The sequence below is a fragment of the Myotis brandtii genome, unplaced genomic scaffold (assembly GCF_000412655.1).
Source record: "Myotis brandtii unplaced genomic scaffold, ASM41265v1 scaffold45, whole genome shotgun sequence".
In the NCBI taxonomy this organism is placed as follows: domain Eukaryota; kingdom Metazoa; phylum Chordata; class Mammalia; order Chiroptera; family Vespertilionidae; genus Myotis; species Myotis brandtii.
Window position 1 is genome coordinate 6552523 of NW_005367209.1, and position 24400 is coordinate 6576922.

General features: G+C 38.7%; 1 protein-coding gene across 1 annotated transcript in view; it reads right to left on the bottom strand.

The window, feature by feature from the left end:
• The window catches only part of ATRN (attractin), a 110060-nt gene that overhangs the window by 73729 nt on the left and 11931 nt on the right, over positions 1-24400 (bottom strand). Inside the window, exons 7-13 of the mRNA XM_005874754.2 lie at positions 19635-19725; positions 18248-18491; positions 16927-17110; positions 16134-16288; positions 12732-12816; positions 3217-3437; positions 868-989 (exon numbers count right to left, since the gene is read on the bottom strand). Coding sequence (XP_005874816.1) covers positions 868-989; positions 3217-3437; positions 12732-12816; positions 16134-16288; positions 16927-17110; positions 18248-18491; positions 19635-19725 — 1102 coding nt within the window. The remainder of the gene's footprint in view (positions 1-867; positions 990-3216; positions 3438-12731; positions 12817-16133; positions 16289-16926; positions 17111-18247; positions 18492-19634; positions 19726-24400) is intronic.

The window sequence follows — 24400 nt, forward strand, 5'->3', positions numbered from 1 at the left end:
GTACATATGTGCTTTATGTTTTTTATTATTTATTTACCACAAGTAAAGGTCAGGAATTGTTATCTTTCTTTTAAATTTTTTTTACTCTTTCACTTCATTACTGCTATGTATATGCTCCATGTGAGTGACGTAGGTGCTTATGTAGGTGGGTTCCAACTTACGGCGAAAACTGCGTTATGTCGCGCCGTAGGAACGGATCTCTGATGTAACCAGAGGACCTACTGTATTAAGCATTAATTATGCTAAGTCAAGATATAACATCTATAATAATAAAAGCATAATATGCTAATTAGACTGGACATCCTCCGGACAACCTTTAGTCGAAGTTGGGGCTGCAAGGGAAGCCCGGGTCCCAGGTGCCAGAGGGAAGCCAGTGCCGGCAGTGGGGGGGTAGGGAGGGGGAGGCCTACTCTTGCACAAATTTCATGCATTGGGCCTCTAGTTAGACAAGAAGATTATACAAAGTATATTATTTCCACAATTCAATGTGGCTACTATACGCCTGACCCCCTTTCAGTCTCAAATCTAACTTGCTTCCAAAACCTTGTACAGGCAGAGCTCACCAAGCCTCGCACCGGCTCTAGTACTTAGTCACAGCCATGCTAGGGAGTGGGGCATACTCAAAACACCACAGTCCTTCCTTCTTCTAAACACCACACGTCAATCCTGTGACAAGGACCTTTAGAATTAGAATGTACTGGGCATCCCTTCCTAAAAGAAAACTTGAGCAATAATAAAATCCAAGTCTACACTGAAGGTTTCAAAAATAACTCTGGGTCAGTTTTTATAACATTCACATTGTAATCTACACATAACCCCACTCTGGACTTTTCCATTCTCTGAAATCCTTGAGAGACAGCCCCTGACCTGGCCTTCCGTGCAGCTGTGGTTCTTAGGGACACAATAGTCGTTGCACCAGTGGCAGTCATTGGTGTTGGCTGTGCAGCTGTAACAATCCGTGTGTTGGTCACATCTGTCATGGTCAAGAGCTATGAAGACAAGAAAAAGTCATCAACTATGACAGCTCTTCCTTAGAAAAGTCACAGGCCATTATAGCTGCTGTTTAGCACAATCTGAGACTGAGGCAAAAAAATGTAAGAAGTGTCGGGAAGTAAAATGATGAGTGCCACTGGCAGGAAAATATATGTCAGGTTAAAACAGATTTAGAAATAAGTAAACAATGTGAAAAAAACACTATTTGTACCCACTCCCCCCAACAAGGTACACAGAAAGTGAAAAACAAAGAGAGGCTAATTTACTTTAACAGCAAGATAAAATGGAAGTAGCTGTGGTTCTTTAAATATTTTTCTTCCCAAGAAAAAAATCAACTAGCAATAGAATGAACACAACAGAAAGAGCTTTCCTGAAGCCAAACAAAGTAAGGCAGAAGACCGAACCATTCCTCCCAGCTATAAACACAAGGCTAGTCTGGGCACGGGAAGTAGGCAGCACCACAGAACCCCAAAGGAGGCACTTGGCTGAGCTGCATTTTCTACACATACATGTAAGTCCAAGAGTGTAATTTTGAAAACTTCTAGGCTACTAAAGACTTGCTGCATCGCCTATTGACCCTAAATAGGTCAAGGTCAGCGACAAAAGAGAAGCTGCACAACCATATTGCCTCATCTGTTGAATCACTCATGGACATTGCACATGGTGGAAGCCGTGGATAAGAATAGGTGGGGCCCACCCTCACAAAGACTCCAGCATCCTGCTCCTTAGGTTGTTCTTCCTGCCCTGGTCATCACCCCAAGTACTGAGCCCAAACAGAAAGTAGAGTGAACCAGGGAGGCGACTTTGAGATGAGTTAACATAAAATCAGGTCATATTGAACTACCTAAGGTAAGTGAATATTATTTCCTATAAGCTTTCACCTTTAGTTCGAACTTTAAAAATTGGGTTAAAAAATAACTACATCACTGATTTTATCCCTTTTAGGAGACAGGGACTAACCCTACCAGATTCTGATAATCTCAGTTCTCCAGCACTCACCAGCCCACAGTGAACCTGGAAGGTTATCTGGGTGTTCTTACTGCTGATTTTTGTTCAGCTTTAGAGTGAAAGCTGCCTCTACCCACCATAACTCTCATGGTAACTCTATATCAAGCCTAATGGTTAAGAAATTCAGTCAACATACTTTAAATTAATTGAAGTGAACAAATACTCTGCAGAGACATTTTTCTTACTCTTAATAGGCTTTCTCACATATTACTTTGCATTGTGCTAAATGTCAGAGCACAAGGGTAAAAAGTAGGCAAGATGAAAAAGTTTGGAAAGCACAAGAGGTTGTTCTAGAAGCAGGGATCACTACTCATCATCAGCAACTGTCTGTCATGCTATCACTGCTGTGCCCAACTTGAGAAGCTAAAAAGAATAGTACTTTGCAAAAACAGCAACTTTACCTCTATCTACGAGAGTAATAGCTTTTACTGGGTTGGCCCTCTTCTCATCCTTAACATTAGAACTGCATAACACAATATGGTAGCCACTACCCACATGTAGTTTTTTTGTTGTTGTTGTTAATCCTCACCCGAGGATATTTTTCCATTGATTTTTAGAAAGAGTGGAAGGGAGGGGGAGATATAGAGAGAAACATTGATGTGAGAGACACATCGATTGGTTGCCTCCCACACACACCCTGACCAGGGCTGGGGATCAAGCCTGCAACCAAAGTACGTGCCCCCTTGACCAGAATTAAACCTCCCTTCATTCTGTGGACCAACGCTCTATCCCCTGAGCCAAACTGGCTAGGGTCACATGTAATTTTTAATTTACATTAATTAAAATTAAAATTTCAGTTCTTCGGTCATACCAGTCTCATTTCAAAGTATTTGATAGCCACATGTCACTAGTAGCTACCATATTGAGACAGTGCAGATATAGAACATTTCCATCAACACAAAAAATATCATTGGATTGCATTTCCCCAAACCAATTGCAGCTGGGTTCTGGAATTGGTATATAAAGTCCATGCAAAGCCAAGGAGGTTTTTGTCTCTATCATTTGCAGATAGGTTGTAGGAGCCACATGGCATGCTCCCACCCATTGTAAAGAAGTTTACAAACCAATTTTTCATAAAGCCTTTGCATAAGTTATTATTGAATATTTTTGGATAATAATATGAATCTAAAAAGTGTACATATGCTAAGTGCCTTCATGATTCAGATAAAAGGAGAACTCAAATTAATTTAATTTTAAGAAGAAAAAAAAACATACTTCTTTTGGAAAAACATTCTGATTTTAACTTTTCTTCTTGTGCTTCTGTTGCTAACTCCCAGGAAATACACTGAGATGACCCTGTGTCCCACACACACCGGATGCCAGGTCCTGCTGCTAGACAAGCAGCTTCACTCTGGTGTGCTTCACACCGTTCCGAGGTAAATACCAGGATGTCACTGAGGAGGAGACTATTGAAGCCACCAAACACATACATGGAGCTAAAAGGAAAAACAAAAAAGGGAGAGTAGTTTACTAAAACCTTAAGTAAACAAAGTCATGATAAACTATTTACAATCTTCAGACAAACCTTACATATCAATAGTTCTGTAAGAAATTATTTTTTTCAGGATCTCAAAAAATATTCTTATATCTTTCTCATACCTTTCCCTCTCAATTTCATCCTAGCCTGCCCTACCCAGAATAATTCCAATAATCAACCTACTCTTTACATAACTATATTAAAAAGTTCTCATGATAACATAGTGACTTTTAACCATAATTCCCTGGAATATTTTACTGTCAGGGTAAGCAAATGTCTTTTAGAGTTAAACACATAATTGTGTATCTGCATGTTCTTAAATATTAAAAATATATATAATTTTAAAAGCATAAAGTCTCCTTAATTAAAATTGTGTAATGATTCATAAACCAATAAGAAACAGATAAAAATGCACATGAAAATTTAGTACACAATAAAAGTGGCATCTTAAATTAGTGTGGACTTTCCAGTAAATGGTATGGAGATAACAAAATAAACATGGAAAAATATAAAATTTCTCTATGGACTCAGGATAAATTCCAAATGGACCAGAGAACCACTTGAAAAAAAAAAACACACACAAACCCATACATGCACTTTAGAGGTTAGAAGACAATACAGGTGAGCTACTCTATAACAACACCCATGACTTAAAATCCAGAAGGCAACAAAAAAAATACTGAAAAATTGATTATATAAATTAAAAAGAATTTTGCATAGGAAATACAGCTATAAGCAAAGTAAAAGACAAATGATACACTGTGAAAAATTATTTACAAGCTGTTATAGGAAAAGAATATTCCTAATATAGAGACAGCTTCAGCCAGTTTGCAAGAGAAAAATGTAAATGACCTCAAGCATATGAAAAGATGATTAACTTCAATTATAAAAAAAATGCAAATTAAAATTACAATGAGACAGCATCTCTCCCCTAAAAAGACAAAAGTCTGACAATGACTGTGAGGCAGTAGGGAAACAAGCACTCTCATACGTGGCTGCTAGGCATGCAAATAGGACGAGCCTAAAAAGGGAAATTTGGCAAAATCTAACAAAACTCTGTATTTATCTTTTGAACCTGAAATCACATTTCCAGAAGTCTATCACAAAGATATAAAAGCAAAATTAAAAAAAGAAATGCACATGAGGCTATTCACTAAAGCAATAATGGTAATAGCAAACACACAAACAACCCAAAATGTCCATCGTCTGGGGATGTGATGTATAAACTGTGGTGCATCCACACAATGAAATAGTAGGTAGCTGTAAAAAGGAATCAGGAGGATTTCTACATACCGCTATAGAGCGATCTCCAAGATATACTGTTATGTGAATTTTAAAAAAGGAAATGCTAAAGGAAGGAAGGAAGGAAGGCAGGAAGGAAGGCAGGCAGGCAGGCAGGCAGGAAGGAAGGAAGAAAGGAAGGAAGGGAGGAAGGAAATAAGGAAATGCAGAGAAAAGTATATAGAAGTGTGCAACCACTTATTTGAGGGAAGAAAGAGCTCAAACACACACACAAATTCATTTTTCTCTTCAAAACAACAACAAAGTTTCTCTTTAACTTATCTTAACAGTCTTAGAAACAATGACCAACCCAGAAGCAAAAGATAAGAGTAGCACTTACATTGTGGTATTTTTTTGAGGGGTGTGGTCTTTTCCCCACCCCTCAAAAAAAATTTATGACTCTTTAGGAAAAAATCTAATTTCATGTCTGGGGCAAAAAAAGTTTGTGATGAGCCTAGAAGACCTTGGCACACCAGATAAAAAGGAAGACTATAGGTGTACCAAAAAGACTCAGGAGCTAACATGAAGAGATGCTTGCTGGCCAAAATTGGGAAATGTTTGAAATTTAATAAGAATAAAAACTAAAATGGATTAAAACAAATTAAATACTTTTAAATCTGTAAATTCTTAATGATATATGCCACCTTCTCCTCCAAAGAAACTCATTTGCCAACTTTGTAGAATGCTAAAAAATCAGTTCATCATTTTGAAAATTGGTAAATCAAGGGGGGGAAAAAATCAACCCTATGCAGTGATCTTGCCAAAATATTGAAGTGAATCTGACTGAATTAATTTGCAAGAATTTCAAGAGAGAGTCCAATATATTTTTTGAAAACATGGGGGTGCAATAATCAAAACCTAGACTACAGGAAACTCTACATGATAACCCAGTTTATTTTTTTAATATGTTTTTTTTATTGATTTCAGAGAGAAAGAGAGAGATAGAAACATCAATATGAGAGAGAATCATTGATCGGCTGCTTCCTGCACACCCCCTATTAGGGCCTGGAGCCTGCAACCCAAGCATATGCCCTTGACTGAAATCAAACCCAAGACCCTTCTGTGGCTCTATCCACTGAGCCAAACCAGCTAGGGCCAACCCAGTTTATTTTTAACAAATAAGGGGGGATATGATGAACAGGGAGACTATATATCAACAGAAACTTAAAATACATTTCATCCAATTGTAATATATGGATCTTATTTGGACCTTCATTTGAACAAATTAAATTTTTAAAAATTATGAGGCAAGAACTTCTGGTCAAGATGACAGCGAGGTAAATGAGGTACTCAAATCTTCTCACAACCACATCAAAATTATAACTAAACTACAGAACAATCATCATTCAGAACCACCTGAAATCTAACTGAATTGAAGTCCTACAACTAGGGATTTAAAGAAGCCACATTGAAACTGGGAGGAAGGGCGGAGTCGTGGAACAAGCCAGGCCCACACCCATGTGGCATTTTAAAATTGGAGGGCTATCTCAACTGCAGAGGTCATCTCTGAGGAGCGAGGAGTCCTGGACCACACCAGGCCTCCCAGTCCAGGCTTCCAGAGTCAGGAAGAAAAGTCTCCATAACTTCTGGCTATAGAAAGCAGCAGGGATTGTGGCTGAGTGAGACAGGGGGCTGCTGGAGTCCCAGGTAGTTCCTCTTTAAAGATCTGTGCAAGGACTTACTCAGACTCACACCCTCTGAGTTCTAATACTAGGGCAGCAGCTTAAAAGGAACCAGGGACTTATAAGGAAGAACTGAAGTGTCTACCATCATGATGAGAGCTGGGGAATGGGGGAGAGGGGCAACTTTCTGCCAGACTACAGTGCTGGCAGAGGCCTTTGTTCCTTTCCTGAGACTCAGCCCTACACACTGGTCACCGGCCCTAGTGATTCCCTGAGATTCCGTCACACCCAACTTGTGGGCCAACCCAAGATGTTTCCAGTGGCTTTTACATACAAATGGCCTTTCTTACCTCATGCTTTGGACTTTCCTAAAATCTTTCAAACAAGCAGCATCTGGCCTCTGTGTACTCTGTACCTCTTGCTAACTGGCCCCAGGCCTGGCATTAGCAGCAGCTGGCCTTGGTTTGCAGTTTGGCCTCTCATGGGCACCTCCAAGCCCAGTACAAGGAGCAGCCATCTGTACATTGCTCTGTAGCTCATGCCAAGTGGCTCCAGGCAGGGCACAGGCAGTGGCTGACCTTGTACCACCCGGGGGTCACCAGAGTCAGTGCACCTAGGGAACAGCTTCAGACCATGCCAGATTACAACCCTACCACCTCCATGAGCAACACACTCAAGGGGTGGACTCGGTAAGTGACAAAGCCCCACTAAAGCAATTCTTGTTCCATAGGGTGAACTCCTGCATAGCAGCTCCTCTGCTGTCATCACAGCTGGTCCTAACAGCTGATTGGCCTGGGGGTCAATCCCTCCCAGTGACACCAATAGCAATCAAGGCTCAATTACAACAGGTCAGTGCCCACACAGGGGTGCACCTGGAGAGCCCCGCTTAGCTGACTGAGGAGGCTGTGCCACTGGGCTCTACAGGACACCTACTGCATAAGGTCACTCTACCATGTCCGAGAGACCTAGCAGCTCTACTTAATACATAAAAACAAACATATGGAAGCAGCCAAGATGTGGAAACAAAGAAAGAGGTCCCAAATGAAAGAACAGGAGAAGTCTCCAAAAAAGAACTAAAAGAAATGAACATAAGCAAACTACCAGATACATAATTCAAAGCAATGATTATAAGGATGCTCAAGGAACTTAGAACTTCAACAGCATGAAAAAGGAAATAGAAACCATAAAAAAGAACCAATCAAAAATGAAGGATACACTAAGTGATATGAAGAATAATTTTAAGGGAAAGAACAGTAGAGTAGATTAAGTTGAGAATCAATGCAGCAGTTTGGAATATAAGGAAGCAAAAAAGACCCAATCAGAACAGCAAAAAGAAAAAAGTATCCAAAAAAATGAAGATAGTGTAAGGAGCCTCTAGGAAAACTTCAAGTGTACCAACATCTGCATCATGGGGGTGCCAGAAGGAGAAGAGAGAATAAGCAAGAAATTGAAAAACTATTTGAAAAAATAATGACAGAAAACTTCCCTAACCTGGTAAAGGAAAAAGACATACAAGTCCTAGAAGCACAAGAGTCCCAAACAAGATGAACCCATACAGGCACATAGCAAGACACATCATAATTAAAATGCCAAAGATTAAAAAAAAGAGAGAGAATCTTAAAAGCAATGAGAAAAAAGCAGTTAGTTACCTATAAGGGAGCTCCTAATAAACTGTCAGCTGATTTCTCAACAGAAACTTTGTAAGCCAGAAGGGAGTGGCAAGAAATATTCAAAGTGATGATTATTCAACCCAGTAAAGCTATCATTTAGAATCGAAGGACAGATAAAGAGCCTCCCAGACAAGAATAAGCTAAAGGAGTTCATCACCACCAGTATTATATGAAATGTTAAAAAGTTTTCTTTAAGAAGAGAAAAAGAAAAAAGAAGAACAATAAAATGGCAATAAAATACATATCTATTAACAATTGAATCTAAAAAAACAAAATAAACAAACAAGCAGAATAGAAACAGACTCAGAGATAAAGAGAATATTTTGATGGTTGCCAGATGAGTGGGGAGTTAAGGAAGATGGGTGAAAAAGGTGAAGGGCTTAAGAAGTACGAATTGGTTGTTACAGAATAGTCATGGGGTTGTACGGCATAGAAAATATATCAATAATATTCTAATAACTATGTATGGTGTCAGATGGGTATGAGATTTATAGGGATGACCACTTAGTAAGTTATATAAAGTTTTAATCATTGGTGTATACACCTGAAACTAATATAATATAATATTGTATATCAAATGTATTTGAAAAATAAAAAACAATTTCAAAAATAATAAAATTAGAAAATAAAATTTATGAGGCAATTGGGAAATATGAACAATGAGTGGTAGTAAATTACTATTCATTTTTTAAAGTGTGACAATTGTATCGTGGTTGTATGTTTTTAAAAAGTCTTTATCTTTAAAAGATACCAAATCAATCCTCATTATTTGTAGATTCCATATTTATGAATATACCCAGTTGCTAAAATTTATTTCTGACTCCAAAACCACTACTTGCAGATTTGCAGTCACTTGCAGACATACATATACAGAAAAATTTGAGTTGTCCAACATGTACATTTCCAGGTGAGGTCAAACAAGATGATGCTCTTTTCCTGTTTTAGTTCTCATACTATACACAAGTGTCCTTTTGATAGTTTATTTAGTGTCATGTGTTTTGTTTTGGTTTTTAATATATTTTTACTAGATGCCCAGAGCACAAAATTTGTGCACGGGTAGGGTCCCTAGGCCTGGCCAGCAGTCAGAGCCGATCAGGTTCCTCACCTCCCCCCCTCCTCCTTCCCTCGCTCCCTCAGCGCCCCGCCACCACCACTGGTCGCCCGCCATGTTCTGCGCCACCCCCTGGTGATCAGCACACATCATAGCAAGCAATTGAACTCCCGGTCTCCCGGTCGAACTCCTGAGGGGACACTTTGCATACTAGCCTTTTATATATATAGACTGATTTCAGAGAGAAAGGGAGAGGGATAGAGAGACAGAAACATCAATGATGAGAATTATTGATTGGCTGCCTCCTGCACGCCCCCTACTAAGGAGGATTGGGCCTGCAACCCAGGCATGTGCCCTTGGCCGGAATTGAACCTGGACCCTTTAGTCCGCAGCCCTACCCATGAGCCAAACCGGCTAGGGCTGTCATGTGTTTTTTGCATGTTTGTGCTTTATGTTGGTGATTCTGCTGTTTTAAATGGCCCCAAAGCACTTCATAGTGTTGAAGTGCTGTCCAGTGATGTGGCTTATAGAGAAAATACATGCATTAGATGAGCTTCATTCAAGCATGAGTCATAGTGCTGTTGACTATGAACTCAATGTTAATGAATCAACAATACATATTAAATAAGGTGTGTCGTTAAACAGAAACACACATAAAACAAGATCACAAATTGATTAGTTGATGAAAATGCAAGAAACTTGTAAGAACCTAACCCTGCATTTCCCTAGGTGTAAAAACTCAATGTTCTCTAACTCAGTGTTTGTGGTGACTTTACAGAATATAATTATACCACAAAAAATGATAATCAACTATATTCTGATGAAAGTATATGTCAGGGAGCTTCAAAATAATCTGGAATGGGTTAGGGTTTCAAATTTCCATGATAAAAAGTTTTAACTTTTTTTGGGGGGGGGGAGACCCACAGTACATGATTTATCTGAATTTTACTTAAAATCTCTTTTTCTATTTCAAGACTACATTAAATTGCTAGCACTAATATTAAAATTGGGTCTATTACCTCTTGCATATTAACATGTAATAATGAGTTTAATTTTTTTTTTAAATATATTTTATTGATTTTTTACAGAGAGGAAGGGAGAGGGATAGAGAGCCAGAAACATTGATGAGAGAGAAACATCGATCAGCTGCCTCCTGCACACTCCCCACTGGGGATGTGCCCGCAACCAAGGTACATGCCCTTGACCGGAGTCGAACCCGGGACCCTTGAGTCCGCAGGCCAACGCTCTATCCACTGAGCCAAACCGGTTCTGGCATGAGTTTAATTTGTTCTTAGTCTAAGGGTAAAAAAAAAAATCTAATAGGATCATTCATAGTCTCTGTTTCTAAAAAGAACAGAATCCAAACCACCCTATTCATTTACACATTTTTTCAGAAATTTCTAGTTGACATGTACTATGTATAAAGAAATCTCTGGTTTCTGCTCCTCAGCCTCTAAGAGTCAGTAGAAAGCTCAGCTGCACCTCTCAGCTGCTTCAACTGGATAAGGAAACTCCCACAGGCTAAAGCAGCTCAATTTATCTCTTTGGACTCTATTCATCTCTTATTTTCTTTTTCTTTTTAAATATTTTTATTGATTTCAGAGAGGAAGGAAGAGGGAGAGATAGAAACATCAATGCTGAGAGAGAATCATTGATCGGCTGCCTCCTGCATGCCCCACACTGGGGAACGAGCCCACAATCCAGACCTGTGCTCTGACTGGGAATAGAACCCCGACCTCCTGGTTCCTAGGTTGATGCTCAACCTCTGAGCCACACCGGCCGGACGACTCATCTCTTATGTTCTGCTCAGTATTTCTTCATTATCTTGTTAAATCCTTACTGTATACTTTTCAGTTGTCTTTCAATGGGAGACTTCATTGGCTGATGCCAGAAGTGAAAGTCCTTCTTGGGTCCGTGTCAAGATTTTCAGCCTTTTAAGTCAAGCTCAACTCACCTCTGGAAACATGGTGGTGAGAGTCTCTGGTGGTTTGGAATGCTGTGTCTGAACAAGGCTGCAAGCAGCTCAGAAGGTAATGGAGAAGGCCCTAGCTATTTTTTAACAGATCCATCAGCAAAGAGTGTAATATAATCCTTACTAGCTTAAACTGTTTAAGCAAAACCATTGGCTGATTACTAAACAATAATGACCTAGAGACAATTCCTAACAAGTCAGGTTGAAAAATAAAAACAAGAAAAAACAACTAGAAAAATCAGCAAACAGACTCCACAGAATTAGTCTAGGCAAGCCACTAAGCAAACAACAAAAACAACAACAGTTGGTGGTGATGGTGGGGGAATGAGAATTCGTATTTGCTACAACATATTACCAAAAATGTTTAGTTTTCAACCAAATATTACAAGCTATGCAAAGAAACAAAAAATGTGACCCATACAGAGGAAACAAAACAATCAATCAAAACTGTCTCGCCCTAGCTGGTTTGGCTCAGTAGATAGAACATAGGCCTGTGGACTGAAGGGCCCCAGGTTCTATTCCAATCAAGGGCACATGCCCGGGTTGCAGGCTCAATCCCCAGCAGGGGGTGTGCAGGAGGCAGCTGATCAATGATTCTCTCTCAGCATTGATGTTTCTATCTCTCTCTCCCTCTCCCTTCCTCTCTGAAATCAATAAAAATAAATAAATAAATAATGGCTGAAAACTTCCACAAATCTTAATAAAATGACTAATCTATACACCCATAAAGCTCAACAAACTCCAAGATTGACACAAAAGAGATCCATACTTAAACACATTATAACCAAGTGTCTTTTTTTTTTTTTGAGAGAGAGAGAGAGAAACATCGATTGGTTGCCTTCTGCATGCACGTGGGAATTGAACCCACAACCTAGGTATGTGTCCTGACCAGTAATGGAACCCACGATCTTTTGGCATATGGGACAATATTCGAATCAACTGAATCACACCAGCCAGGGTGTGGCCTAAAATTGTAAAAGGTGAAGTAAACAACAGTAATAACAGCAGGAACAAAATGAGAAAAATTAACATGATTAGGCTGTTTAACAAATAAAAAGTCTTTAAAGTACAGTGTAAGGAACAGTGGAAAGGCCACTCTGAATTGCCCTTATATTACAGAGCCTTCTCGACGGAAGGCTGACAAAGAGTGCTGTTAGTTTGGGCCAGGCATTTTGACCAATGCAATGCAGACTTCACATTATTAGGAACTATAAACTTGTTCTATATGAAGCTTCACAATTTCCCCATCTCTATTCCCCTACCTGATTCTCCCCTATCTGACTTGCCCTCTCTTTTTTTCAAATCTCCTTACCATTCAGATCTAAGTTCCATGAACAGTAGCAAATGACAGAGGGCATAAGACAGTAATTGCACATAACTTTTGTGGTCCCATGCATTCAGACAACATCAAACATAGCATACTCCTGCATGCTAACAAAAAAACATATCAACAAACACAGCATTAAAAGAAATTCAAATGCACATCAAGTATTTTAAATATAAATCAGGAAATTAATGCCTACATAATCCTGTGAAAAACGAACAAGGTGGGAAAATGCTGAGAATAATATGCAAACCCAATTCCATTTCTTCCTATTTTACTTCATTTTCATTTTAAATCCAAGAGAAAAGGAGCAAGCACTTCTTTTCCAATTACCTGTTGTGTAGGACTGCTGAGTGGCCAAATCTGTTGACATCATGGTGCAGATCAGGTCTGGGAAGCACTGACCAGCGGTCACAAGCTAGGAGCAAGAAAACACATTTCAAATGAGACTGCCATTCATCATCAATAGAAACTGGCATTTTCTCCGGGAAGAAGACTGTACAAAAACAATCACATAAAATGTTTCTCTTGCTTTTTCTGAGTCATACCTTCTTTTCTGAGGTAAAATGCAGCAGCAGCAGAATAGCAAGGTATGGAAGAAAGGCAGGACCACATGGCAATTCTAATTAGAGAATCCAACATCCCTGACACCCACACCACTCACTCTGTTGCCTATCAATTTCACTCACTAGAATGTTTTTTAACTTAAGCAAATTTTTCAGAACTTATGTAAGTAAAACATATGGGTTCCATAATTATTTTCCACTCTATATTGACTTGCCCAAACAGTAGCTAAAATAGGAAAATACAGGTAGAAAATTAAAACTTAAAAAAAAATTCAAACTTTCTTTAAATTTTTAAAAGTCCTTTTGTAGAGCCCTGGCTGGTATTGCTCAATAGGTTGGCGCACGTCCTGTCCACCAAAAGGTAGTGGGTTCAATTCTTGGTCAGGGCACATACCTGGGTTGTGGGTTCAATGATCCCTGGTCAGGGCAGGTACAGGAGGTAACTGATCAATGTTTCTCTCTCACATCAATATTTCTCTCTCTCTCCCTCTCTCTAAAATCAATAAAAAATATATACTCAGGTGAGAAAAATAAAATGAAATAAAATAAAAGTCCTTCCCTAGATCTCTTAGATCTACTAATTTTCCTTTGTTCTGATCCATGCTATCAACTTTTCTTGCTGGTAAACCACACCAAACTCACAAGTACTGTCTGCTTCTGAAATACTTAGACATTCACACTCACTAAGCAAAGGTTCTTCTACTCAATCTAGACATTTATTCAACCTTGACAACAACAGCTTTCATTTCCTTCTCCTACCAGCCCAGACTCTGTGGTCTTCCTCACATGGAGAACAGAGGCTTCCTGCCTACCCACCTTACTTCCTTCCCTAAAACCACAGTGTGGCAAAGACCCTTTCTTCTTAGTGCACTGGCTTTCATCACAGCATTTAAATATGCCCAAACCCTGACCAGTGCAGCTCAGTTGGTTGATTGGTGTCCTGTGTACTGAGGGGCTACAGATTCAATTCCTGTTCAGGGCATGTGGGAGACAGCCGGTAGATGTTACCCTCTCACATCAATGTTTCTTTCTCCATCACCCTTTCCCTTCCTCTCTCTCTAAAATCAATAATAAAAAGATATTTTTTTAAAAATTAAAAATAAATAAAGATGCCCAAGAAGGTACTCAACTCTCTCCTTCTACCCCTCACAGATAATTTTTTTTAAATAAAATAGTCAATATTCACTGTGTAGATCTCACCTTATGTTATTTTTTAGCCTCCTGCAATCTGGATTACTCATCCATGTCTAAAGAATCTATCTATATATATAAAAGCCTAAGTGACCGAGCAACCAAATGACCAGTCAACTGGTTGCTATGATGCGCACTGACCACCAGGGGCAGACACTCAGCGCAGGAGCTGCCTCCTGGTGGTCAATGCACTCCCACAGCAAGAATGCTGCTCAGCTGACCAATGGGCGCCAGACGCAGGGCTCATGGCTGGCCGCAGCAGCCGGGAGACCTCAGCGGAGCAGCAGTGAGCCTACGGAGCAGCGGCAGCAGGCCCAGCGGGGCCTGGATGAGCAGGAGCAGAAGGCAGGAGCAGCAGGGGGCATTGGACTGCCAGTTTCAGCCCAATCTCCACAGGCTACGCCGAGGGACCCCATCGGTGCACAAATCCACGCACCGGGCCTCTAGTAATAAATAACCTCTGTTGCTAAATCTGAAAGACTCCCCAGGACTTATTTTAATCCCTCTGCAGCCATTGTTAACAGCTCCCTCACAGGATGCCAATCATGCCGCACTTTCCTCCTACTCCTCTGACATGCTTTCCCAGTCTGCATGCTGTTTCTGACTTCTTTATCCATCTATCTGTCCTCTGGCTCTTTGCTCATCCCTGATGACATATGTCCCCTATAGAATTTTATCCTGGAGCTTCCCACTGATCTCGGCATTGCTCCAATCCCATAGTCATCTCCAGCTGAACCTTCTCCCAAACTCATCTTACTCACCTTCTCCCAGATCCCGTCGGGTACTTCTATTTCCAGCCTTGTAAAAAGCACCATCTACTCTGGCTCACACTAGATACCTGAGAATCAAGATGCTTTCATCTCTCTCAAAATATACCCCGGGTAATCCTCAAGTTCCCAGGAGTTCTCAAAACCATCCATTTCTTTATCCTCATTGCCACTTTCACAGCCTTAGTTCAAACCCTCAAGACTTCAGCCTTAGAACTTCCATCTTGCCCCTTCCCAACTATTCATCACATGCCACAAAGAGATCTTCCTAAAACGCAAATACGATTCTGTCACCTCCTCTGTAAGATTCTTCAAAAAGCCTAAACTCCTCATCATGACATCACAGGTCTTTCAAGATCTGACCAGAGTCTGAAAGCTGCTTGGGTCTCTAGTTCAGTTGAAGCCATTCCTCTCCTATGTGCAGCTATAATACAGCCAAAACTATGTACAGGCCTCAAGTATGGCATGGTCCCTTTTAGCCTCCACCTGAGAAGTCCACCTAACTTCACTTAGCTGATTTTCCAGTGTTCCTCAGGATCTAGCCTAAAGGGCCCCTTCTCAAAAAGGCTTTCCCCAACTATAACCCTTTCCCCTATATGTTAGGAATGTTCATAGGTACTCTCATACATTCATCTTAGAGCAAGTAACACCCTGAACTGCAATTATATTGTATACTCAGTTCTCTACCTCCCATGCTATGAGGCCAAGGGCAATGTAGAAGCTCAGTGGCTGGGTCAGAAATGAACATCCAATGATGATATTTATACAAAAGAATGGCTAGCATTTATTCTGCATGAATAAATACTGCCCTCTTCTGGAATAATGTATTACCACACTAGAATTTTTAAAAGAATGTGAAATTGGTATCTAGGGAACCAACTTAACACAATGCTGGTGGTCAACAACTACATGACACTACATCTGTAGCACAGAGAGCCCAGTTATCCCAACCCATCCTCAAAAATTAACATTCAACTAATTAAAGGAGTAATTTCAAAAAGAATTTAATATAGAAGTCATGTTTTTTAATAGATGTAACATTAGTCAAATTAACATAGAAATACTGTTCAGGCCTCTTTCAAATGGCCTGACCATTTTTTTTGTTTTGTTTTGGCCTGACCATTTTTAACTAGCGATATTTTCCATTTCCTTTGAAATGTTACTTATAGACAAAAAGAATCTTGAAGATAAAGAATTTTGGGGAAACTTACCAATGTCATAAGCCATGAAATCAGAAGAAAAGCATTTGGCGCCATGGCTCATGGATGTGTCATTGTGTGTGTTTCCTCCAAACACCAGCATGGTTCCACTCACTATCACAGCTGTGTGCAAGTAACGGAAAAATCGGCTGTCCTTAAGAATGGTCCTTTTGAGATTTAAAAATAATAAATACAAGTTTAGTTTTTTACAATACTTATCACCTATTCACTAATGCAAACATAACCTTTTGTTAGTTTTTTGTTAATCCTCACCCAAAGATATTTTTGCCATTGATTTTTAGAGACAGTGAAAAGGAAGTGGTACCGAGTGTCTGAAAATTGAAAACCATTCAAAAAATACCAAGCATTTTCTTGATCAACCTACTATGAGATTATAGAATAATGCAACAAAATAAATACTAGCTACTTTATTACCTTCTGCTTATTTCCCAATTTCTTTGTAACACATAAGAGAATTACCTGCTAGGCCTAAAGAAGAAAACACAGCACATTGCCCTAGCTGGTTTGGCTCAGTGGATAGAGCATTGGCCTGCGGACTGAAGGGTCCTGGGTTTGATTCCAGTCAAGGGCACATGCCTGGGTTGGGGGCTCAATCCCCAGTAGGGAGTGAGCAAGAGGCAGCCGATCAATGATTCTCTCTCATCATTGATGTTTCTATCTCTCTCTCCCTCTCCCTTCCTCTCTGAAATCAATAAAAATATGTTTTAAAAAAACATATAGCACATTTTCCCAGAAATTGTCAGAATTCACACCTTAAAACGAAAGCTCAAGAAAAAGCACCTACCACATCTGGGTGTCCACATCGTATCTGTAGAGATCATCTGCGAGCCGGTATTTATTGGCGCTGAAAGCCTTGTAGCCTCCATGAACATAGACTGCTCTGGTCCTGTGGTCATAGACACTGCTATGGCCATAACCCCCTTGGACAAGGGCACCCTGGGTATGTAATATACTCCACGTATTCTTATCTGAAATTGGAAAACAGTTAAAGGCAAATGTTACAGGCTCCTCTTCTCTAATACTTAAAACTACCAAATAGCTTAGGACAGTGGTCGGCAAACTCATTAGTCAACAGAGCCAAATATCAACAGTACGATTGAAATTTCTTTTGAGAGCCAAATTTTTAAACTTAAACTATATAGGTATGTACATCGTTATTAACTTAATTAGGGTACTCCTAAACTGGCCTTTGCTAAAAACGTCCTCAATCTGATTGAGGTACGTTCGCTGAGGTCGACCCCTTCCAACTCTCCCATCCACACTTGTCTTGTATACTTGTTTCATCACCTTTCCGAAAACTGACTTCTGCGCATGGGCCACGAAGTTTCAATCGCACTGTACGTGCGCGCCCGCACGTGATATTTTGTGGGAGAGCCACACTCAAGGGGCCAAAGAGCCACGTGTGGCTCGCAAGCCGCGGTTTGCCGACCACTGGCTTAGGACAAGAGAAGAGATTCTGGGAGACCTGATACATATAATTTTTTTATCATTTTATTTTTAAAGAAAGGCCACATAAAAACTAATAAAGTCAGGTGCCAAACTTCAATTTGTTAAATGTTTTAATGTTCTAATACGCCATATTGGAAAAGAATTACATTAAATTTAAGAGTCAGAGTCCCCTCAATTGAACACTTAATTCCCCATGTCAATACACAGATATACTTCATGGGTCTGCTTTCTCAAAATATAAATTATAGCTGGTACTCCTATTCCATCACAACAGATAAAATAAAATTTAACCAAAGGAAAGATTTTTATAATAAGAGGAAATAACACTCCCCTAAACCAATCTCTAAAGAGCTAACCAAATATGTTTTTTCTTCAGAATGTGTTGTTTTGAATCACTTTTATTAATTAATTTATTTTATTTTCAGTTCCTAAAGCATTTAGTGCCGTCTTTGACTCTGTGCCCAACTGACAGTAACAAATATACTGTATACTACATAGCAGCACCATAATCTGAATTTCACTAGTAATACATCGATGTTAACTGCATTTCAAGATAAAGTACTAGGCCAAGGTTAGGTTGAATCTTGTTAAAAAGCCATAATAATTGAAGTTTTAAATTTGACATTCAAAAAAAATCACTGGAAAAATATACCTACCCAAGTCATATTCCTGTATATTGCTAATATACCCATAGAGAGGGCAGTGCCCGAAGATGACCAACATGACCACCCGGCCCGTCTTCAGCGTGACGATGTGTGCTGAGTGCCCAACCACTGCATACTGCTCCTTGGCTTTCGGAGCCAACAACACCCACGATTCATTGTGAATATGAAACACCCTCAGCTCATTGGTCACATTCCCCGTTGAATCAATTTTCCCTCCGTACATGTAAATTTTATCCTGGGGGGAAAATGCGAACAAAATTCTAAAAACATCGAAAGGATTAAATCTGAGAACAGAAAAAGAGCAGTTCAAAACCTCAATATTATTCTTAGCTTAAAAAGTGTTAGTGAAATGCCACTTTCAGTGAATGTCTAGGAAAAAGATGGCAAAAGAAACAAAATGAAATAAATCGTATTCTATATCTCTAATTTGCCACTTTTCTTGGACTTTCTCAAGCAAAACCTTTTACAGTGATAAAATGACTGGAAAAATAAAGTTGAAAAGTTCCCTCATCCTACCATAAACCACAAAAACAAGGAAATGAAAATGATTACTTAGTTATATTGCAATGTGGCTATTCTTGGCTAACCTTGCTAATATAAGAAACATAAACACTAATCAACATTATATTAATTTTTAACCATCTGGTACCACAATCATAATATCCTAGTACAATTTTAATCCATTGAAATTTCTTGTGTTAAATTTGTTTCAACTTTAACTTCCACTTGTATATTAGCCAATTATAAACCCCTCCAGCCCTAGCCAGTCTGGCTCAGTGGATAGAGCTTAGGCCTGTGGACTGAAGGGTCCCAGGGTTGATTCCAGGCAAGGGCATATGCCCGGGTTGCAGGCTCTATCCCCAATAGGGGGTGTGCAGGAGGCAGCCGATCAATGATTCTCTCTCATCACTGATGTTCCTATCTCTCTCTCTCTTTCTCCCTTCCTCTCTGAAATCAATAAAAACATATTTTAATATACCAGTATATATATAAACCTTTCCAAATAGAAAGTTTTCCCCCGGTTAAAAAAACGACACTAAAGTCAAAATCATAGAGACAAAAAAGCAGAATGGTACTTATCAGGGGCTAGGGGAGGAAGAAATGAGGACTTAAGTGTTTAATGGGCATAAGTTTCAGTTTTCTTAGATGAAGTTACAGAGATGGATGGTGATGATGGTTGTACATTATGAATGTATTTAATAACACTGAAATTTATACTTAAAAATGGCAAAGATGATAAATTTTATGTGATATGTATTTTACCACAACCAAAAGGTTAGGGGGGGAAACAACATTAAATAGCTTTTCAACCACATAATATGAAAAAGTCACTATGGAAGAGTTGAGTTTCTAGCTCAGTAGAGTGGAGACATTTTACCTTGTATAATGCTAAGGAATGGCCATATCTAATAACCACATTGTTCACAGAACGGTTCAGTGCAAGCCACTCCCTAGAAGCAAGGTCATACCTACAAAACAAACAGATCATATTTTCACTCAAATGACAGAACAGAATATCTTGTACTCTTTTATTTGTGATAGAATCTAGCTTGGAGATGCTCGTTACATCTGACATGCATATGAATAGGCACCTGGGTGAACAAACCTCATATCTGAGCCATTATATTAATGAGAACTCAGGAAGGAGGGCTGGTCTGCATAGCCCTGGGACAAGAACGAAAGAAATCTATTGGAAGTTTCTAATGATTCCTGAAATCCTCTTCTACACACAGTCTAAATAACTTGAAGATGGCATTATACTCAAGGAACTTAAACTTTTATTACCATAACCCATCTTTTATTTAATCATGTGAAATTAAAGATAGGTACTCAAAGGGGAATGATCTATCTATATATATTAAACCCTAAGCAACCAGTTGACTGGTTATTATGACGCGCACTGACCACCAGGGGGCAGACGCTCAACACAGGAACTGCCCCCTGGTGGTCAGTGCACTCCCACAGCGGGAGCACCGCTCAGCTGACCAACAGGCCAACAGGCACCAGACGCCGGGCTCACCTTTCCCGCCTCCATGGCAGTGCTACTGAGTGGCAGCAGAAGGCGGACCGCTTCACGCACTACTATACCCCTCAGAGGATGTAAGACTGCCGGTTTTGGCCCACCGAAACTGGCAGTCCGACATCCCCTGAGGGGTCCTGATTGCGAGAGGGCACAGGCCAGGCTGAGGGACACCACCGGTGCACAAATCCATGCACCGGGCCTCTAGTAATTAAATAAGAGAAAATTCCTAACTACCTTTTCTTTACCTAATTGATTTTTTAAATTTATATTTTAAGAAAGCTATATCATTATAGTATTTCAATTATAGTATGAATACATTTTATACCAAAAAACGACCAAAAAGATAAATCATCTATACTCGTGCTTTGTAGCTTAGTCACATTCAATATCTTAGAATAGTCACTTTTAGTTTGTCTTCGAGAAAAATACCACTCTACTGGTTTTTATTAAAATCACAATATTCATTATGAAGAATGTAACCAATGGCCCTGGCTGGGTTGCTCAGTTGGTTAAAGCATCATCTCAATATGCCAAGGCTGATGGTTCGATCCCCAGTCAAAAATCTATCTTCCTTCCTCCTTCCTTCTTTCCTTCCTTCCTGCCTTCCTGCCTTCCTTCCTCTCTCCTTCCCTCCCTCCCTCCTTCCCTTTCTCTTTCTTTTCTTTCCTTCCTTCTCTCCCTCCCTCCGTCCCTACCTCTCTCAATCCTTCCCTTCCTCTCCTTCCTGTTTCTCTAAAATCAATAAATAAAAATTTGAAAAAGGTGTAACAAATGCAAAAATATAGAGTTAAAACCTTAAAAAATGATCCCACATTTAATCACCTAAAAATCAATATCATTAACATTAAGTAAACATCATTCCAGACATTTTTGTATGCATATATACAGATAGAAGAATCGAGTAACAATATATATTTATAGAAAGGAGATCATGCTATGGATGATATGTTTAATAAATACTATTAATTTTAATATAATTTAATAGAAAAAATCAAAGGGAAAAACAAATGCTACTGTTACACGTTAAAAGTTTATTTTTTGTAAGTTTCCCTAAGTAATGCAAGTTTTTAAAATTATACAAACCATTATTATATGTAAACAATTACCCTTTGAGAAAGCATGGAGGGACCTGGACAGTATTATGCTAAGTGAAATAAGCCAGAGAAAGACAAGCATCACATGATCTCACTTACACAGTATGTGGATTCTAATGAACAAAAAAAACCTGACGAACAAAATAGAGCCAGAGACACTGAAGCATGCAACAAACTAATGTATTTCAGAAGGAAGCGGGTAGTGGATAGACATTAACCAAATAACTTACATGCATATATGCATAACCCATGAACACAGACAATAGTGTAGTGAAGGTCTGGGGAGGAGATGGGTGTGGCGTGGAGGGAAGAAATAAATGGGAGGAAAAAAGGGACATCTGAAATACTTTCAACAATAAAGATAAATTTTTAAAAAAGAAAGTTTTATCACAAAATAATAACAAAAAAAGGAAACAAATATCCACCAATAGAAAATAGATTAATATAGTATATCTATGTAATAGAATAATTATACAGAATCAAAAATAAATATACTTAAGCAACCTATTATCAACATAACTCTCAAAACAATGTAAAGCTAAAAAGGCAAACTACAAGAATACTATTTCTATAAAGACTAAAAACAGAAACTTTATTAATTCTACAATGTTTATATATCAAGTATAAAAATATGTATGTGAACAAATGACACCACAAAATCAGGGTACTAATTGTCTCTGGGATTTTGGGAGGGTATGCAGGGGTCTTTAACTATATTAGCAATGTTTTACTTCCTAACCTGGGTGGTAAATGCATTAATATTCTTTATTTTCCTCTAAACCTTTCCTTTTGTCCTAAGTATTATATACATGATCTGAAACAAATTTAAATGGTGACAGTTATTAAATATGAAAAGTACATAAATACCACCTATAATTTTATGTATTGTTTGAATATCTTACAATTTAAGTACATGAAAAATTTAGAGGTCGAATTCACTTTAATTTTTAAGTTACATACAATTTAATTTTGGACAAGATCCACTCACTTCCTGTTTGGAAAGTTGAAAACAGCACTCGCATTTCCTGCCATTTCTTCTCCCAATTTTTGTTATATAATTTTTACATTATCCAGGTTATAACATTCATATTCCATTCTATAGCTATAATTCAACAGTTATTTAGTACTAGGTCTATATTTTAGCTTGATCAATCTCTTTACAGTCCTCTTACTACAACTTCTCTTTCTTGAATCTTTAATTTTTTATTGGCTGCATTTCACTGTCAAGTAGCCCTTTTCTAGTTGAGCTCCTATGTATTCCTTTCTCTAAATTCTTTCATGTTTAAGAAGAGTATCTGCTTGCTAGCTTTACAGCTGAATGACATCTTGGCTGGGTATAATATTCTCGAGCCATCCATTCTTTCCTTCAGAAATTTGCAGATACTGCTCCTTTGAATGCTGGTATTAAATGTCACTATGAAGAAGTCAGAGGCAAGTCTGATTTCTCCCCCTTTTATGTGGTTTACTTTTCTGCTTAGAAGCCTAGAAGTCTCAATCATTCTCATTGTCTCTCCCTGGCTGACTCCCCATTCTCACCCTCCCTTTCTTTCCCTATGTATCTTACTCTCACTATATAAAAAAAAATCCACATTATTATACTTTAGGTAAAAATAACTCAAAACTATCCAGGAAAATGGTTTTACAAAACTGACTGCATAACGCTGCAAGACTTTTGTGGAGTTCTGACCATGCAAGGTGTTTTCTGAGAAGGACTACTTGGCTTCTGTAAACACATTTACACCTACTATTCAAGCCAGTGGACTCATTGCTCCCCTTTGCTTACTCATGCACAGATACTGATACATACAAGTCTTGCAGCTGTCAGTGGTTTAGTTCTACCCATCTGCATAGATCAAGCATGTCAAACTCGCGGGCCCACAACAAATATTTTTGGGGCCCAGCCAATATAAGTGTGTAAGAAACATTTTAATAAAAATTTCGTAACTTAATTTTTACAATATTCTGTTATATATAACTATTAATAATGAACTACAATGTTCGCTAATGACTGATGACTATAATCGTGTTGCATTAATTTCCCTTATGTGCCTTACGGGCAGGCGCACCATTTCTCTCCACTAATACTGGTAGCAAATATTTTAGCAGCTGATTGCCACATCACTAGTCTTGGACTGACTTGTTTGGTGTGCGCAACAGGAAATATTTTGAGTTTGGAGAACAAGAAATATATAGGTTTATTTGTGTTACGGTCATTAATTTGTGCAGTTATTCAGTGTCTGGTAAATTAATGTTCAAGAAAATATTAATTTTTATTAAAATGTTCTATTATTTTATGTTAATGATTACTCATTTATTTCAGCCCTTTATATTCAACATGTCTCTATATAAATAAACCTACGTTTCTATGAAAATTGAAGCTTCTGTCTTTCTGCAGCCCACAAAAACTTAAACCTTGTTTATTTGGCCCATGTTAGCCTTTGAATTTGACATGCTTGATGTAGATGCATACCTCTAACCAAGTCTTGTTATCAATGTAACCCATGTGTTTTTGCATGTTTCCTAGCTGTTCTGCGTATTTAATGATACATTTTGGGGGAAATCATAAACTATGCCACCACTGCCATATTCCCAGAACCCCTTAAAGAACAGATGCTAGTTTTTCACAACCTTCATTAATAGAAAATGCCTAGAAAACACTGCGAGGGCACAAAATCAGCAGTGAGTTAAGCGCTGATAGATTTCTCCCAAAAGTCAATCTCTATAGCTAATTCCACCATGACAATATATATCCTCCTTTCAGGATAAATGGCATGAGACCAGTAAAAAGACCTTGAAGGCTGGGAAGTACTACACAGTGGCCTAATTTCCACTGGTAAACTATAAATTCAAACCATTTGATCTATAGATATGTTGTTAATTAAATGAAGAGATAAAGTAATCCCCTATTAAAAAGAACCTACTATATGTACCTAAAGCAAAGCACGAGATACAGTATCTGGAAAAGATGAATTATTGCTTATTACAATAAATTCTTTGTGGCTCCCAATTTCAAAAACTAAGGATATG